The following is an 18,854-nucleotide window of genomic DNA, read 5'->3' as shown; positions in this document are numbered from 1 at the left end:
GTTATGACGTGTGGTGGTAATCCGGAGTCGTTGAATCACAACATCGGTTTTATGACCGTCTTTGAAGGCCGGCTTTTCTACATCGGTTGTCTAGCTACAACCGATGTAGAATAGGTAGCTTTCTACAGCGGTTCTAAGGCTGAAACCGATGTTGAATGGGTAGGTTTCTACATCGGTTATCAGTCAATCGATGTAGAAAATGAAAGGTTTCTACATCGGTTAATATATATATATAATATGATTTTATGTCATCTTATACAAACTAAAGTTACTATGCAAAATTGAAGACTCATCTTAATGTCATAATTAAATATCATAATATATATTGAACTAATTGTACAGTGGAGAATAGCTCCTCTCCTTGTGTATTTATTTGCACATAACCACTAAACTTTAATCTAGTTTCAGGAAACTTTGGTTTCTACACATTTAAAGAAGTGGAATGACATTGAATCAAAAAGAGGTATCAAGCAAATGAGGAATCACTACTTTGATCTTAAGAAAGAAAGTAAGTACAAGTGAAGAAAATAAATAAAAAGCAAAATATTTAATTTAAAAACAAGATTGAAAAGTTCACCATCTGGCTACTGTTACAAGTTACAACTACCGAAATGAAGTTATATTAGATGGCTTCATTTTTTGTCAATGTTTTTCCTTTTCCTTAGGATAATTGTGAGGTCAACAACCCATTCCCAACACATGGTGCCTATCAACTGGTCTACTTATGACTGAAAGAAAGATAACTACACACTGTATATAAAATTGATTTCTAACTTATAAAATATTGACTGAAAAGAATAAGTAAGCATCATTATCTCAGAAATGCTAACTAACAAACAAGAAGATTCACAAATGTGATAGGGGACAGGGAGAATGAAATACCATCAATTGATACTTCATCCAAGAGTATTTTCAGATGATACACATGAGAAATCGCAATATCAATTTAACTTTTCAAATGTAAAAGATAAACTTATGATTTTTTACGTTAGATCTACTTGAAATTAGAGAAAAATAGAGGTAAATTGAATATTCTGTGATTGTTATTGACTTGATGCAAAACAATCATACATGTATAAATAAGGAACAAGAGAAAGAGGAAAGGATTATCCTAAATCTAGTAGAAATCAATCAGATTTCCTATGATACAGTAATCCTTCCTAAAATATAAATCTTTATAGCCATAATAACAAACAAATATAATCAGAACATAATCTACAACAGTCTTTCACAATCTCAATCTCAACATCAACAACTCTTCTCAAAACTAATGACAGTCAAGTGGAGAGTAGTAAATACAACATTAACGCTTTAGAACACTAAGATTAGAAATTCTAAATACTATTGATTTACCTAATTTTTTTATTTATTAACTATTTTGTCTATCCACAGTTTCCTTTAAATCCACATTTTGCATTATAGAAATTGATCAATAAAATATTAATCACACACACATAAGTAGATAAAGATTCTTACAATAAATCAAGGATGTAGCTGACTAGCTGTTAAGATTGAACAATAGAATAGGAAACTGAATAGTGTATTGATATATTTTTTCGAAATGAAGTATAGAAACCAGTGAAATCTGAAAAGAACCTTGATGGAATGGAGTTAAGCTTCTTACCATGGTGAAAAGAGAAATGACTGAAAATAGGAAAACCCCAAATAACCTTGAGACTAAGAGAGACTTATCCCTCAGCTCACCCAAACACCCACCACCCTTCAATTCCTCCCCCGCATTCTGTTAATTTCCAATATAGGATTTTTATCAGAGAACTGCATTATTGCCTTGTGCACTATGAGGCATTATAAAACAAAAACAATATCAAAATAGAGGCAAATGGAATAAATTTAATCCAAATGAACAAACCATTTTCCCAGTCAAAAGACATCAATAGAGATGCTAGTATTCTAAAGTGCTCTTATCTAGAGAGAAATATATATATTACTTACAAGGTCTACATCTGAGTTCAATGATATGGAAACTGCAGAAAACAATGGTGGTATATCAACTGTAACAAGAGAAAACATCAAGATACAAGTAAGAACATCCATAAGTTTGACAGTGACTATTATTTTTATTCATAAAAAAACTGAAAAATCTTATTAGAACCCATTTCTTGCTCATGCAGGGGGATTCAGTGCATGAAAGTTAGACATAAATGCAACATTATAAGAAGTGTCAATGGTGTAAATCAATCACAACACACAGGAAACAATGTGCATATGAATAATCAAGCACTGTCAGGGAAAGAAAGAGACATGTAATAAGACAACAAACAAAACTCACGAGTCAACAACCACAATTTCAGACAAAACTGTAGCAACTTCATCAAAACAAAATTCAATGCATCACATATTAAAGAACAAATGACAACCCCACAATCCCAAGATAGCATCCTATCCTTCAAGCCATTGTTCTTAGTGTCATATCACACAATTGTATCCACATAATAAGGCACTATCAATAGAGCAGTTTATCTATCTCTGCAACACATAACACTCATAAGATCAACCTCATTAAATTGTTCAACTCCCCTCCCTAAGTTTCCCACGATAGAGTTTAATTCTGAACAATTGCATACATAATCAGAACAATCACCTGAGATTCCTCAAACCAATAACAATTTGTAGACCAGTCACCATGACCAGGGATAATTGACTCAGTCAATCAAGAACAACAAAAAATTCAAAAAAAAAAACAGAGAGAGAGAAGAGAAAAGTGCTACCATGCTAATTCATCTATAACCTTCAAAATTAAACTCCAACCCATTAAACACAACACAGTGAAATGCTTCATGAACAACGAAAGCAGAAAAATCGAAGCATATAGAGAAACATGTGGCCAACCTCTGATGTAGAGTTAGGGTTGTCGACATTACCTGTTTGACGACCTAAGTTAGGGTTTAAGGTAGTGCCTGACTTTGACAAACAAAATGTTTGCGACCTCGAGGTTCAGCGTGTGCGAGCTTTAGGGAAAAAGAGTTCAGGGTGCGCGAGCTTTAGGGAAAGAGGTTTAGGGTGCATTTGACAATGCAAGAGGTGCGAGGGTTCAGCGAAAAAGGTTCAGGGGAAGAGGTTCAGGAGGCGCGAGGGTTCAGCAAAGCACAGTGAATGCCTGAGGACCCAATCCGCTTTTATATAACCATATCTACGACGGTCGTAGGTGAAAACCGCTGTTGACTTAATTTTTTTCAATATTCTAAGGCGGTTGTTAAAACTTATTTTTTTGTTAAAACTGCCTTAGAATCTATGACGTTAAAACTTATTTTTTTTTTCACCTATTTACAAAATTGTTACCGCGCCTTCTATTAAAGCGATTTTCCAGAACCGATATAGTTCTCGCGATGTAGAAAGCAACTTTTCTAGTAGTGCGAGTTCTTACATTTTAAACTAATTATGGTTTCAAATGACCACCAATACTTTAAGGTTTGTAATTTCGACAAAACTCTCGGCCTATAAATATTGATGGTGTCTAATTAATATCATTGTACTCTTAAAAAATATATCATTAGTATATAAAAGTTAAAGTGTTAGGATTACTTTCACTAATATAATCTTTATCCAACAAAAGCTAAACTGTTACTTTAAATTTTGAAGGTCTATACTAACAGTAAACTCCATATATAATATACTAGCATTTAATATATTAATAGTATATGTATCAATAGTTTGCGCTAGCTAACAGAATTATTTATCAGTGTAACACACTGTATTTTTAGTATAAATTCGCAATTAATTATATTAATAGTTCATTTTTCGTTTAAGAAAGACTAAACTAACGCAGACTAATTAAATTTCAAATGGTAAATGATAGATATTTTGTAATAATAGTTATATATCTTTTTGTATAATGCATTATTTGCATGTGCACACAACCTAACTAAATCCCGAGATTTATTAGGGTATTAATTAATTGTATTATCATGTTAGTATTTTACTAACTCAACACTTCAATCGTGAAAATGTCTTTTGTATTCTTTTATTTGCCACTTTCGATTTGAAAAACACAATGGGCCTTGATCAGCCGAAATCGTCAATGATCAATTAACGATAATGATAAAAAAAAAAAATTCAAACTAATTGTTTGAATAATTAAAGGGACTGGTGTCATATCTATATAGTCATTGACTCTCAAATAGCAGACGCAGATCATTTTCTCAATGGTTGGCAAACTAAGCTGGGAAAAGGGTTTACAGCCTGTGATCGCCTATGCATTGATATAATAATATTAATTAAGGTTAAATTAGTATTTTTCTTCCTTTGATTTATTATTTAAGTTTAATTTTTTCTTCTAATTTTTAAAATCAATTTAATTTGGTTTTCTAATTTTTAAAATTGATTTTTTTTAAAAATGCATTTTGAATTTTTTAGAAGATCAAATGATTAAATTGAATCAATTTAAAAAATTAGAAAACTAAATTAAACCCGAAAAAAATTAGAAAATTAAATTAAATCTAAAAAATCAATTACAGAACTAAAAAAACTAATTTAACATATTAATTAATACTACTTAATGTACACAATATATATATATATATGACCCTTCAATCAAAATTAGATTTTTTTACGAAGTTAGAATTTTTCTTAGTCCATACGAAATTGGCATTAAAAGACTTAATTAGAAATGATACCAAAAGTTTCTAATATATTTCGCATCCATAATTTGTTCTCAACTAAAATCATAATGAAAATGAAATCAAGTTTTATAGCTTTTTACTTGCCTAAAAAAAAAATCATTCACTTGTATCTTGTTGTGTGGGTTTAATTTAAAATTCAACGCTGATTGATGTTACATTAATTAGATAAAGTTAAGCGAACAATAGTTAAAAATGTGATCTAATTATAAAATTCATTAAATAACAATTTTTCGGAGTTGCACTGAATAGTGCAGGCAGGATTTGCATCTTAGCGGCGAAATATTTGCTTCTATTTATTTGTTATTTTAAAATTTTATTATGTCATTAATTATTTATTTTTAACTATAACCTGATAAAAAATAAAAATATATGAAATGTCAAAATAATAAATAAGAGAGATGAAAACATAAAGTAAAAATTATAAATGATTTTAATTTATGTTTTATAATCTGAAATAGCAAATTAAAAAAGTGTCATTCTTTTACGTCAAAAGCATGGGAGTTAAGAAAATAACTATTTATAAAACAGATGAAAGTAAACAAACAAATACAAAGGTCAGAGATAGAATTATCAACAAATAAATTAAATTCTCGTAGTTGAAATTAATTTATTAATGATAATGTTTTTCTCCCGTATAATTTTACAAATACCTAAAAATCTATAATCTTAAGAAGTTTTTTCAGAACCTCTCAACATTTTTGTCGTAAAAATTAAAAAAAAAAAGGTTTTAACAATAAAATTTTATAATTAAAAAAATTCACAAGGTAAAATCTAAATTAAATTCGGCGTAAAAATGTGTTGAATGATTGAAAGGGATAGAAGAGAAGGGTTTGTCAAAGAAAGAAAAAGACAGAAGAGAAAAGTCAAAACAAGTTCTCCTAAATTAAACTAAACTAAAGATTGAGGGACAGGTATATATCCTTGCTGGCCCATGGCGATATTTACTCAAGAAAAAATAATGAACGTATCTATCTATCTCACTTTCACTTTTTGGTTCAAAGTTTCAAGGCTCGTAATTTTACTCGTCGCTCGAAACGTGGCCATAGTCCTGACTCCTGAGGCTATGGTCCCCACGATATGACACTTCCCTCCACGTGCATGCACCTTCTCAAAACATCAATGCGCCAGACCAATCAATAGTAGAATAATAGAATAGCTGAGACGGTAGTGTATGGCAATGGCATATCATAACATATGTGAATGATTGTTGGAACTTTTTTGGCTTTGGCTAGTTTATGAGTAATGAGCAATGACCATGTTAAAAAAGTTATATTCGTGTGTTGGTCAAACACTCAAACATGTGTGTCCCATGGCTTCTATATATCTACGTACACCTTTCAGGTGAAGCTAGCTAGCCTTGCTTTGCTTCTCTTTCAAATTTCACAGTTCAATTTTCTTGCTTGATTTGTTTTTATCTTTGATATAACTAATATTTGCACACACACACACACATATATATATATATATATATATATATATATATATATATATATATATATATATATATATATATATGACATGCATAGAGATTGATATATAAGGGGAGGGGTTGGTTGATGGGTTGGTCATTAGTTGAGAGTTGAGACTGATGAAGAAGAAGAGAGCTAAGACTGGGAGCTATATACAGCTAGTGGTCGTGTGAATTCCCGTGGCTGTGGGCTGTGGCCATGGTCTAAGATATAGTGAAAGGGAAAAGGGACCAATCAATCAATCACATCATGCACATCTAACATATTGCAAATTGCTACCATAATTTCAAAATTCATTATCCATTCTCTTGACATATATTTCGCTACTAGTTTCTCTGTTTGACCTACATATATTATTATAACTTGTGATAGATAGATTGAAGTTAAATTAACAAATTAAGCTACCATGTATTTGACTGCTTCGTTATAAATGTCCATTTGTTTGATGAGGTTGGTAAAGATGGGTTATGCAACTTTGAATTTGAAACTAGCTGGCGAGCTACCCGGTGGTTAAACATAAGTGATGGATTAATTGGTTAACTAATTTAATACGCACCCTCGCTAACAAACACGCACACACAGTAGTCAGTCACAGCAATGTAATAATTAGATCTGTACAGCAATCTCGTGGTCATCAAATCAGTTTTCTGTTTGCTCTCTGGTTGTTCTCGTGACCTGACGTCATTTATCTTCTAATTTGGCACATTCAGCAATTTCGTGTCTCTCAATAAATTTATCATGACAATCTATGATTGAAGTTGGACTTACTTTAAAGTTACATATTTTTTATACATCATATGATTTTAATTGAAGAAATAAGAAATTAGTTAACTCTAAATTTGAGTTTTGAAGATGGACTTTGGAAATAGACAGTTCTTTTTATTTGGAACTCAACGGGGATAAACTCAAAAAGAAAACTACAGAGAAATTAAATGGGGGGGGGGGGGGGGGGACAGAACCCCTCAAGAATTAGAAAGTAGCAACTGACTTACAAGAGTAAGAAGTCACTAATACATCAATAATTCTAGTTCCATATCATATGATGCATTAGCCAAAGCATCTGCCCAAGTATTTTAATTTGAGTAAGAATAAGAATAAGATGAACTATATGCATCACAATTTTAGTAAAAGAAAGATGACTTGAAGGTAAAGATAGAAGAAGATGTCGTATGATAAATTTCTAAGTTTAAATGAATGAGATTTATATTGCAGAATGATTAAAATTACTGAAGATATTACACATTATATTACACAAATGGATAAATTAGAATGGAGAAAGACAAAATTATTTGTGATTATAAAATATCTATCAAACTCAAACCAAAATTTTATAATGTTGCTATATCATATGTCTAATTATTCTATGTTAGTAAATATTGAGTTTTAATGGGACATCAAGAGAAAGGAATGGGAATAACAAATAACAAAAAAAAAACAATATTAAAATAGATGCGTGACTACACAACATAAAAGAACAAACAATAAAATGATTATATTCAAAGAGATATTGAAAATAATTGATTAAGATAATTTGGATATGTACAAAATAATGTTACTCAATACATCTGAGTTAGATGATTAAAACTCTATTTGTACAAATATTGCCATTATAAGAGAAGAAAATAAGATGGTGAAGTGCTACCAAATCGTTTAAAGTTGGGTATTTTTCCATTGTTCTTCGTCCTTTCTTTCTCTTCTGCGCTAAATCATGTTAACAAACAGAATATAAGTATTGAGATACATAAATTTATTTTAACTTCTAAGAAAGATTTAATTTATTTTATCTTCTTATTTTTTCTCTTACAAATATTTATGTAAAAGTTTATTAAAATAGAGTCTAACTAGAGCTGGCAATTCTCTATTAATCAAATCATAGTAAAATTCAAGTTTTCGGGCAAGGATTTATCAAGAGCAGTTTCTTTAGCGGCCCAATCCAATAACCCTTGATCTGTCAGACTGCTATTTGTTCTTGTTCAAAACACTGCAAAGGAAAACCCAATTGTGTTTCCTAGTCCGTGTTAGTTGGCCCAGTCAACAACTTAATTTGCGTAGTCTAACCACAAAACACAACAAACTAAACACTCCGAAGTGTTACAAACACTTTGAGGTGAGTCAACCTACCAACATGAAGCTGAACAGCAAGAGTTTGAGATTGTCTTGCAAATCCCACAATCCCGGGATCAAAATCTCAACTTGCACACTACCCAATTTCCTAATTCGAATTCTCCTTCTGGGTCTCTGTTGTTTCTTGGTCCCTGCATCTTGTTCCCGGAAGCCCCCACCTCTTCCAATTTTGCCCCTCCCAACGACTTTCCAGCTCCAATGGCAACTTGACGGCATGGCCCTCTTCTTCCACTTCGGCACCAACACCTTCACAGACTCAGAATGGGGCACCGGCCACGCCAACCCCACCGTCTTCAATCCCACTAAGCTCAACGCATCGCAGTGGATAAGGGTCGCCAAAGATTCGGGCTTTTCGCGAGTGATCCTCACTGTGAAACACCACGACGGGTTCTGCTTGTGGCCCTCTGATTACACCAATTATACGGTGCGTTCCAGCAACTGGAGGAACGGGAACGGAGACGTCGTCGCCGAGCTCGCCGCCGCCGCCAAGGATGCCGGCGTTGGACTCGGGTTTTACCTCTCGCCGTGGGATCGCCACGAGGCATGCTATGGTGACACGTTGCAGTATAACGAGTTCTACTTGGCCCAAATGACTGAGCTACTCACTAGGTAACTAAATTAAGTAACTATTATACTTGTATTTACTTATAAGTTGTTGTTTTATTAATGTGAGGGGAAATATGTTTAAGAGTTTAATTTGTATGTAGCGTAAACTATCTTATAATTATTATTATAAAAGTTAGCAAATTTATTATAGATGTGACTCTGATCGAGTAACCGTGTAAAATGCCTTTACATTGTTAGTATATGCACTATTTATTGATGTGTTAAATTGTTTTCGTACATATCCTAATTATGCTGGACTGAACAGCTTATAAGCTAGTATTTTCATAAGCTTTTTCAAACGTTTACTCAAGTGTATAAAATAGTTTAAATAAGTTCTTCCAAACATATCCTTCCAAACATCTTCCAAACATCTTTGTATGTTAATAAGAATTTGAAATGGGTCTTCTCTGATTGTTGCAGTTACTGAATCTTATTTTCTTTCGTGAGTTCGAAGTTTCCACCTTATATCCATAGTTCGATTTGTTAATTATCTACTGCCTAGTTTGTTATGCAATGCACCTGTGATTGGTTAGCTGTTGATCTTACAACTACAATTTGTTTTATATATTTATATTTTATATTGCAAACCTGTAATTGCTTGGTTTATATAGGAAACAAACACAACTCCTGTAAAGTAAGGTTGTATCCAAAGGGGATTAGGATCCTCTGCATCTTGAAAATAAACTGCAGAGGGTGGGTGCAATTCTTGATCTTACCTGAGATCTCATGCAGTTTTTGGAAAACTGCAAAAGATCCATTTCTGTTGTTTCTCTACAGTATGAAGTTTAGGGTGTATCCAGTATCCACCCATAATTTAATCTATGCTATAATCTTTAATATCATAATGTTAACTTGTCGAGTGCTTTAAGGTTGGATTACATCCTTGCTATCTTTTGAACCACACTTCAGCAAAGCCTTTTTTTTCTTAAGAAAAACAACTTGATCATTTGTTTTTTTACTATCAAGAGTTTGATATTTATTAAGGTTTTGAATATTTTTTTAGTTTGGCAATTTGTTGCCAATATACATTTCTTTTTTTATTTAATAATTAGCATTCAAACCAGGTATGGAGAGGTAAAGGACATTTTTCTGGACTCTGCAAAGGAAGACGAGACGGATATGCATTATCTCTTTGATAGCTGGTTTTCCCTGATTCACCAGCTCCAACCAGGAGCCATTGTTTTTTCTGATTTGGGTCCTGACACTAGGTGGGCTGGTAATGAATATGGTGCTGCTGGCTCCACTTGTTGGTCTCTATACAACAAGACAGGCTATGAGATTGGGTATATTGATAGCCAGTAAGTTCTATTTCGTACTAACACTCCTACTATAGTTTCCCTTTTGAATGATGTTTGGTTTAAATGTTTATTTTATTGTCACCCAGCATCACATAGATTATAATTACTGCTAATTGCATGGTGTGTGACCTGCCCTAAGCTTTTTTATAGAGCAATTTTGAAAGTCATGGAATTGGGCTTTTCTATTATTAATACATGGGTATTCAGAGGATTGATCTTACTTTGATTCATTGGTTTTAAATGAAGTTGAAGAATGTAAATTTCAGTCATTAGTTCTTTTTTGCATGTATCCTTGGAAAGGCTTGAAAGTCTGGAGGATCATGTATGTACATGACTAGAAATGCTCTCAAAATGGCATGTCAAAAATGTATTATTCACCAATGTTTTGGTCGTCTATCAGATACAATAGCGAGGGAGACCAATTTGGTCCTGATTGGTTACCTGCTACATGTGATGTCTCTATTAGGACCGGTTGGTTTTGGCACGCTTCAGAACAACCTAAGTCTGCAAGGAGTTTACTTGAGATATACTATAAATCAGTTGGAAGAAACTGTCAGCTGTTATTGAATGTGCCACCAAACTCCTCAGGTCTGATTTCAGACGAGGATATCCAAGTTCTTCAAGAGTTCGCTGAACTTAAGAGGTCCATATTTTCTCACAATCTGGCTATAAATGCTGTTATTAATGCCAGCAGCATAAGAGGGGGAATTCAAGAGACTCACTTTAGTCCCTACAATGTTCTTGAAGAAGGTATATACACATATTGGGCTCCCTGGGAGAACCAATCGAAGTGGATATTGTACATAGATCTCCAAGAACTAGTATCCTTCAATGTTTTGCAATTACAAGAGCCTATTAACATGGGACAGAGGGTGATTGAGTTTCACCTTGAGGCTTTGAGCCAAGATGGTGTGTGGATGAGAGTTGTAAATGGCACCACCATTGGATATCAGAGGCTGTTGCTGTTTCCAAAACTGAAGGCTCAGTATTTGAAGCTAGTTATGGACAAGTCACGTGCAGACCCATTGATATCTTACTTTGGAATTTACATGGATCCTGTTACTATTTTGAGCGACATATCTGATAAAAAATCAGGAGCCTGTTTCAATGGAAGTCAAGTTCTTCAAACCACTACAAACAACAGTTACCCAAGTGCTACAATGTAAACTGTTTGTAATTGTAAAATTTGGAAACATTTTACGTGCAAAATATACGTTCAATTTTCTTAGTTCCTTTGTAATTCATGAACTGTTTGAAATAATACTGAGAAATATAATGTTGCAATTTATATTCTAATACACTTATTATTATTGAGTGAAATTTCCAAATTGATATGGGTCCAATCTTTTATTCAATGAGTTTCATTTATCAATAGGTTTCACATACATTAGCGTTTTAGAAAGAATATGATAAGAAGTGTATTTTTAACCTTCTTTTATAAGGAGAATGCTAAAAAATTATGAAATGTAAAATTTAATACTATCATTGTATTTTCATAATTTTTTTATATCTTAATTCATTTCTTTACAAAACCTTAATATATAGCAAATGGGTGGTTAACTTAATTTCCTCCAAGTTCTTCATCAAGAGTGTTGCAGTAGTAGTTAGGGTGGGAACTTTTTTTTTTTTTTACTTGCTAAGTGATAAATCCAAAAATAAAGACCGTAAAAACTAAAACCTCTTTATTATTGTGATTTAGTGATATAAAATATATGAAGATATTTATCTCCAAAAATAAAAATAAAAACTTAAAAATTTAGTTGAAGAATCCGATCATCTTTAGTGAGGTTGACCCCTGATAATTAGGTTTATTTTATTCATGATACTTAAACTAAAGACATTGATTGAGGGACTGACGTAAATATCACTCAGACCATTGTTGATTGTGAAATTATATCCTCTGGTTGTTTCAAAAGAAAAAAAATAAATAAAGGAGGTAAAGAAAAATGAACCTAAACAAGAGAGAAAGAGAGATGGGAGAAGAAGGAAGCACAGGAAGAGTAACGTGCTCGATTTTATCCATAGACCACACCAATATGTTTTACAGAGTCTGCGCCGTTTGCGAAAGAACTATTTCCGACCCCACTTTCGTCTGCCACCCCTCCAACCCTCCCTCCAAACGACTCTTTCGCATCCTCGTACGCTCTTTTCTCTTTTCTTTTCTTTTCTTTTCTCGTTAATAACAACGTTGTTTTGTTTCTTCTCTAGATGTCGGTTGCCACAGACACACAGGTTCTCACTGTCGTCTGCTTCGACAGGGTTGCCAGGCTCCTCTTCGGCTGCTCCGCCGATGAGTTCTTCCACTTTGCCAAACTTCACCCTTTTTCAGGTATTTTCTGTTACTTATTTTTATTCGGATTTGCATTTTCTAATAATAAAAATATATTCTTTTGACTTGTTCTGTATTCACCTTACCAAGGGGTCACTGTAAATGAAATACTGGAGGGAGAGATCTTCACTATAACTTTATCCAAACCAGTCAATGCCAATGCACAACATTTAAGAGTTGCATCTGCTGTTCCTTTGAGCTCTGCATTTCGACCCGCAATTCACCTTTTGAAACAATGCTACGAAACACCTCATCATTCCTAGTTTCAACTATTGCTACAAGGTTATGCCGTTCGGCTTGAAGAATGCAGGGGAACCTGCGTGCATCGATGATCTCCTTCCTCTAAGAGACACGATCTAGCTACAGGAACAGTCACCACATCAGTTTACTTTGTTTTTAGTGTTTCTATATTGATATTCCCCTTTTCATTATTGTAATGGAACCTCATTTTTCTAAGGTCATGTTTTTTCGCTAATATTGCTGCATATACTTGTTCAAGAATTGAAATTTGCTTGAATAAAATCAGGTTACAAGTGTTAAGTGTAAAGTTGTACACGATTTGGTGACAAGGATAGATGATTTGTTCCAAATCTTTGAATGCACGGTCTCAGGGATAAGAGAAACTAGAAAAAATAGTGAGAAAAAGAATTACATTCCACACCCTCACAATATACACAAGGAAATGGCATCAATATCTATGCAGCAACAGAGGGATGGTTTTGGTTTTTGTGCTCTGATTGCATCATTTAGGAGAGACATTATCTCCACTCTTTGTCATTGTCAGTTTGCCTTGCATCCAGCTTCTTAGCATCTCAAGTGCAGCTTTTGGTTGATCCATAGGGACCATGTGACCAGCCTCGTATACCTGCTTTGTTTAATCATAAAATAAAGTCACCAAAAGTGAATTAATGTCAGGATTAGCAATAGACACCCTTGAACACACACCTTGAGGAAAGCGAGAGGTCCATGGCTTTTCAGCGTTCCTGCTTCAGCACCATCAACCAAAAATGGGACTGTACCAGACGCCCCAAATTGTTTTTGACCAGACCACTCCATTGCTTGAACCCACCTTGAATTCCCTGCCCAATCACAAACACATTAAGAATGCTAAATGACTCCTCATTCTCAATCTTCGACCAAAAATTATTACATTGGTCTCAGTCAATCTTCATGTAACATGTCATGTGAATATTGATTGAGATCATGGCCACTTGATGATCTAGGACCATGTAATAATTTCTCTTCTTTGACATATGTCATTTTGGTTCCAATTCCTAATTAATTGAGTAGTTGTATGTTTACCAAGCCAATTGCATATGAGATCTTCTTCTCCAGCATACACAAGCACCTTGATTCCTTCCTCAAGAAGTGTGGGAATACCAACTTCCAGATTTCTCATCCAGTCTTGCATCATAGCACTATACACTGTGCTACTGCATGAAACGAAGTCCAAGTCCCCAACACCTAAAGCATCTCTCACTGTCTTCTCGTTTAAGAAATCCTCCATCACAGAGAAGTCATAACACAGAACTCCCACACATTTCTTTCTAATGTCATAGTACTGCAGTTAGAATAACGGAATGTGTTAGTAAACTCAAACTGTATTATTGTCATTCATCTTCGTCATACTAATTTTTTTTTTATATCTTACATTAACATCATCAGCAATGGTCATGATCCGATTGAATATCTTATTGCAAACATATAATGAAGATACGCATGTTTCTCCACCTTCAGTTCCTGACAAATGAAATAAAAATTAAGAGTGTCAATGAACATAAGTAATATGTGACAAGCGCAATAAATTGGTAAATTGTTGTCCCAGCGGAAAGGGAAAAGAATTCAGGAAGTTGTTTATACCGCAAGCTTCTATGGCCTGCTTGCATGGTGGGATCAACTTGTTGATACTGTTATATTCAGCCTTTTTAATTAGTCCCCTGTCTAATGCGTAGTCTGTATACGCCTGGTACTGAATTTCAGGATTGGTTAACCCATTACCAATAGCAAATCCCTGTTTATTATATGGGATCAAAGGAATCATTACAATGAAGAAAAAAAGCAATTAATTAACCTTTCACAGTTATACTATAAATTATGAGATAGTACGAAGACCTTTAGATTTATATGAATTCCTTCTTTTGCTTTGTTTCCTTGGTGAACCCTGGATGCAAGAGCTGGAATGTAATGTCCAGCATATGACTCTCCAGTAATATAAAAGTCATTCTTAGTGAATTGAGGGTGCTCCTTGAAAAATGCCTGTCATTATTGTAAAATTGAGTGGATCTTATGATGCACCACGGCAGAGTCTAACATATAACTTGAAATTTAGATGGTATGTACACCATCTTGCATTTTTAATTTATGTATAACTCACGAAAGGTGAATCAAGTTTAACCACTCAATATGATTAATTATATAACATACATATATGATTGAGTTTTAATTTGAAATTATTTTCTTTTATCAGTTATCAAATAGAATTACCTGCAAGAAGTCATACAAATCATTGCTAACGCCCTCTTCATCATGGCGAATGTCACTCTCATCAGAAGTATAGCTGAACCCCGTCCCAGTGGGTTGGTCTACAAATATAATATTTGATGCCTACAAAACGAGAAAACACCGAATTGATGCCAACAAGAAAACAAGTAGTGTATCAACTTTATTCTTTGAGCTAGTTAAAGTTTATAGTATAAGAGTAGACAGGAATATACATAATAGTATCAGTTTATTGTTTTTTTCTTGATAGACACTGTGCATGGAATGAGCATAAGCACAGCACAGAAGATTTGATAGGATTTGTCACATGATGGTTATATGTGAGTGAGAAAAAGACAAGGGGAGTTAATAGCTACGTACCTTGTCCCAGCCATAGTCATTCCACACAAGAGACAAGTTCTTGGTAAGCTGAAAAGGACCATTTTCGTAAAACAAAGCTAGTTCACTGCTGCATCCTGGTCCTCCAGTCAGCCATATGACAACAGGATCATTCTTACTGCTTCGAGATTCAAAGAAAAAGTAGAACATCCTGCAGATCATAAAGAAAAAACTAATTATTCAATTCAAAGCAGGACCACATATTGGCTCTTAATTAATTATTTACTAAAAGATAAACATTTACTAATAAGCAACCTAAGAGGCTTCTGCAGTATTAACCAACCTAAACCAGTGCTATAGCTATGTGACGATAAATTTATGCTGATTGAAATCCAACCAGAATATATAAAAATTATATTAGCTGTGATGTAAGCATGCATGTCAAGAAACCATGTAGGACAAGTTTATTATGTTCATTCAATATTACTCTGTAGTCGCTTCAAAATCAAAAGTAAATAATTTTTAATTGAGTTAGCCAAGATTCCAGTAGCATGCAACTGATTTTCTAAAACTGAATAAAGGGGTGGAAGTGGAACAACCAAACAACTATTTAAGTTAACCTTAATCAATCTTTTGCTGCACATTATTTGCTTCACATGGCATGGCTTCAATTATAGCTTACAAGAATTTTAACTTTGGTTGCTTTTAACCAAAATATCCCTCTTCCTCTTGGCACTTTACTTTTCCCACCTAGCCGAATAAAGCCGTACGCAAGCTAAATAACCCCTTAAAATCACAGAAGAGAATTCTCTACAATTCCAAACTACCATATTTCTGACTTTGATAACAACCATTTTCTGAACATGAGTTTGCATCTTTAATTAATTACCTTGCAGCTTTGGAACGAGGAAGGCGATAATAGCCTGCATGGTGACCAAGTTCTTCTATAGATGATTCTGAAGAAGCAGCAAGAGTAGGGAAAGTGAACCTCTTCTCCACAATGCTTCCTGACACAAAAAGAGGGTCATTTTTCTTGAGTGTGTTAATGGGGTCTTTCGGGAACAGGTTAAGCCCTCTTATGAGTTTTTCTGCTGTTGAAGAAAAACGAAGGTCATTGCTTGTGGGGTGATCAGTTGGAGAGGAGAAAGAAGGTGAAATGGAGATGAGGAAGAGCAACATAGAAGACAGAGAAACTTTGAGGAACCTTGACAATGATGCCATGTTGTTGAAAAAAGTGTGGCAATGGCTATGAATTTATAGTGCTCGCTACCTATGCAAACTGCTTTGGTTGTTACAACTTACAAGTCTAGGGAAAAAGTTGAGTATGGGAGGATTAGCGGTTTCCTGCCCTTTTCAAGTTGCTATTTTTTAAAATAAGTCTACATGCAAATAACTACTTGAGGTTTTAACTTTAGGGTCAGAAAAGGAAGAAAAAAACAAACATAAAAACTGTCTTTTAACCTTTGAAACATTTAGTTCACCAAGTTTTTAAGAATAAATCATATATGTATTAATATTATAAAGGTTAATTAATTGTATTAATATTTAGTTACAAAATTATCATATATAATAAGTTTTTTTTTTAATTTTAAACCCCCCACTATTTATTAGACAGGGGAATGTTTTATGAAAAAGAAAAGATTTTTTCGTTAATTGTATTGAACTTTCATTATTTAAATTAAGCTTTCAAAAATAGATGACATTTTTTTACCCCTCAAATATGAAATATATATCCAGTATTTAGATTGTAAAATGATATTACGTTTTCAGATTTCATATAGATTATTATTGTTGTTTTTTCATGATTATAATATACCTTTATTAACAGTCATATTTATATAACTAAAATTTCAATCTGATACACTTAGATTAAATTTAATGTTCATAAAACATATTTAATAAAATAAGTATATCAAAACGTGTTCTTGAAGTATATAGAATTATAGATATATTTTCAGACGCATTATTACCTTGAATCAAATCAATAAATAGCTATTTTTTCATTGCTAAAGCCTAAAAGTAAGGGACTGATGACCCAGTTAGCATGTCTTGCAAGTGTGGCCTTCATTCAGTACAATTTACATTTTGTATGAGGAATAATGATAAATAACGGAACGGGTTCTGTCTAACCTATAATTGTTGGAAGAAACAATGATTTAATTTCCAAGGATTTTATAATTGTTGGAATAAACAGTTATGGGGCTAAAAAATCGACAATGTTTCTTAAAACACCTTTTATTCCAAGGCTTTGGGGCCAAAACTACTTATCTTGTGCCTCATTTGTGATATCATTGTGTCAACATAAGTCAATTAGAAAAATTAAAAGTATCATCCTAAGTATGGAGATTAATATCCACAACACAATTCTAGTAAGATACAATTAATTATATGTTTAAAAAGAATCTTCCCATCGTTGTTCTTTATTTGTGAAGCTCGTAATGGAGCTCAGAAAGTGTAGCGTGTAAGATGTGATGTAGTGGTGACTTAAATACATGCACACGCAATATTGACTAAATATGAAAAAAAAAACGAAGAGTGTGCTCAACAGTCAACCTTTCATGAATCGCACTTTGTTATTTTTATTTTTTTTCAATTGATGAATGATGCTATAATATAACTGAGTGGCGTACAAGACTATCAATGTCTTTAGAATCAAAATAGAACGGGGGATACCTACCCTATTCAATATTCATCCCTGTGTGTGAATCATCAACATATGCCTTGTAAAAACAAAAGGCAGAGAAAAACTTTAGCTAAATTTAAACAGTGTTTTACTCTTATGCAAGATGCCATTTTGATATAATTGGTTGGAGAAGCGTCTTAACTAACTCATCCCCACTTTTTGATGTGGTTTCCATTTTCTTATGACGTACTATATAGCTAGTTACATCATCAACTTTTATTAGATGAGTGCAAGAAGTTATTCCATGTAAGCTACGTTTATTTTCATCCCTTGGGCCTATTATTATTATAAAGACTTTTGGGCCTTATTATGGTTATTGGGTCACCTTGCAGGATTTGGAACTGTTACTTCCTGCAATCCCACTATTGTTTCTCACACTTTTTCATTGCATTTCAGAAAATTTATTCTGAAATTTCGAAAAACCTATTTTAGAATACAAATTATATTTCAAAATAAACTTTTTGGAATGCAAAGAACAGTGAAGCAATAGTGGATTAGTGGAAGTGGATGAAGTTTTAACCAGAATTTGATTGATGTAAGTGTAAAGTATTCTAACACTAAAGGCTCAAACTACTTTTCACGTGAACAGCACTCGATAACGATTACAGAGATATTAATCTTTATAGGCTATAGTCACATTGTACCCTACCATGCCTCGTTGTCACGAACCAATCCTTGCATCAGGCAACTGAAGACGGTTTTCTTGCTGACAACAAGAGCAAAATATGGCAGGATATTGAGTCAAGTTGGTTTTGCTTTGTCAGTGTATTAAGAAAGAATTTTTGTTTTGCAAAACTTATACTTATAAGAAAAATGATTTATATAACATATTTTAAACAGAGAGAGGAAAGTGATAAGTATGAAATATAATTATGTGATAGAGAGCCA

At 33.3% G+C, this 18,854-nt stretch overlaps 3 protein-coding genes across 3 annotated transcripts; 2 read left to right on the top strand and 1 right to left on the bottom strand.

Annotated features, from left to right (window-relative positions):
* Positions 1-8,175: 8,175 nt before the first annotated feature.
* Positions 8,176-11,441, top strand: LOC114373999 (alpha-L-fucosidase 1). Its single transcript, XM_028331579.1, has 3 exons — positions 8,176-8,842; positions 9,904-10,137; positions 10,538-11,441. Exons 1-3 carry the CDS (start codon positions 8,235-8,237, stop codon positions 11,301-11,303), a joined length of 1,608 nt encoding a protein of 535 aa, XP_028187380.1. The 5' UTR covers positions 8,176-8,234; the 3' UTR covers positions 11,304-11,441.
* Positions 11,442-12,020: 579 nt separating this feature from the next.
* Positions 12,021-13,006, top strand: LOC114374001. Its single transcript, XM_028331581.1, has 3 exons — positions 12,021-12,275; positions 12,346-12,466; positions 12,557-13,006. The coding sequence occupies exons 1-3, from the start codon at positions 12,084-12,086 to the stop codon at positions 12,727-12,729; spliced, it is 486 nt and encodes a 161-aa protein (XP_028187382.1). The 5' UTR covers positions 12,021-12,083; the 3' UTR covers positions 12,730-13,006.
* Positions 13,007-13,042: 36 nt separating this feature from the next.
* Positions 13,043-16,524, bottom strand: LOC114374000 (serine carboxypeptidase-like). The gene is made up of 9 exons (XM_028331580.1): positions 16,173-16,524; positions 15,326-15,494; positions 14,951-15,070; positions 14,579-14,722; positions 14,327-14,477; positions 14,118-14,206; positions 13,769-14,027; positions 13,412-13,545; positions 13,043-13,331 (listed from the first exon to the last, which is right to left on the bottom strand). Exons 1-9 carry the CDS (start codon positions 16,502-16,504, stop codon positions 13,209-13,211), a joined length of 1,521 nt encoding a protein of 506 aa, XP_028187381.1. The 5' UTR covers positions 16,505-16,524; the 3' UTR covers positions 13,043-13,208.
* Between the last annotated feature and the right edge of the window lie 2,330 nt (positions 16,525-18,854).

This window comes from Glycine soja, chromosome 11 (assembly GCF_004193775.1).
Source record: "Glycine soja cultivar W05 chromosome 11, ASM419377v2, whole genome shotgun sequence".
Taxonomy (NCBI): domain Eukaryota; kingdom Viridiplantae; phylum Streptophyta; class Magnoliopsida; order Fabales; family Fabaceae; genus Glycine; species Glycine soja.
The sequence above is the reverse complement of the archived record's forward strand: the minus strand, read 5'-3'. Positions and strand labels throughout refer to the sequence as shown.

Bases quoted from the DNA above. Each gene is read 5' to 3' on its own strand.
- LOC114373999 (XM_028331579.1), top strand. From the start codon at position 8,235: ATGAAGCTGAACAGCAAGAGTTTGAGATTGTCTTGCAAATCCCACAAT. The intron at 8,843-9,903 runs GTAACTAAATTA...CATTCAAACCAG, and splicing joins ATGACTGAGCTACTCACTAG to GTATGGAGAGGTAAAGGACA. The intron at 10,138-10,537 runs GTAAGTTCTATT...GTCGTCTATCAG, and splicing joins ATTGGGTATATTGATAGCCA to ATACAATAGCGAGGGAGACC.
- LOC114374001 (XM_028331581.1), top strand. From the start codon at position 12,084: ATGAACCTAAACAAGAGAGAAAGAGAGATGGGAGAAGAAGGAAGCACA. The intron at 12,276-12,345 runs GTACGCTCTTTT...TTTCTTCTCTAG, and splicing joins AACGACTCTTTCGCATCCTC to ATGTCGGTTGCCACAGACAC. The intron at 12,467-12,556 runs GTATTTTCTGTT...CACCTTACCAAG, and splicing joins CAAACTTCACCCTTTTTCAG to GGGTCACTGTAAATGAAATA.
- LOC114374000 (XM_028331580.1), bottom strand. From the start codon at position 16,504: ATGGCATCATTGTCAAGGTTCCTCAAAGTTTCTCTGTCTTCTATGTTG. The intron at 15,071-15,325 runs GTACGTAGCTAT...CTCGTTTTGTAG, and splicing joins ATGACTATGGCTGGGACAAG to GCATCAAATATTATATTTGT. The intron at 14,207-14,326 runs GTATAAACAACT...TTCATTTGTCAG, and splicing joins GCAGGCCATAGAAGCTTGCG to GAACTGAAGGTGGAGAAACA.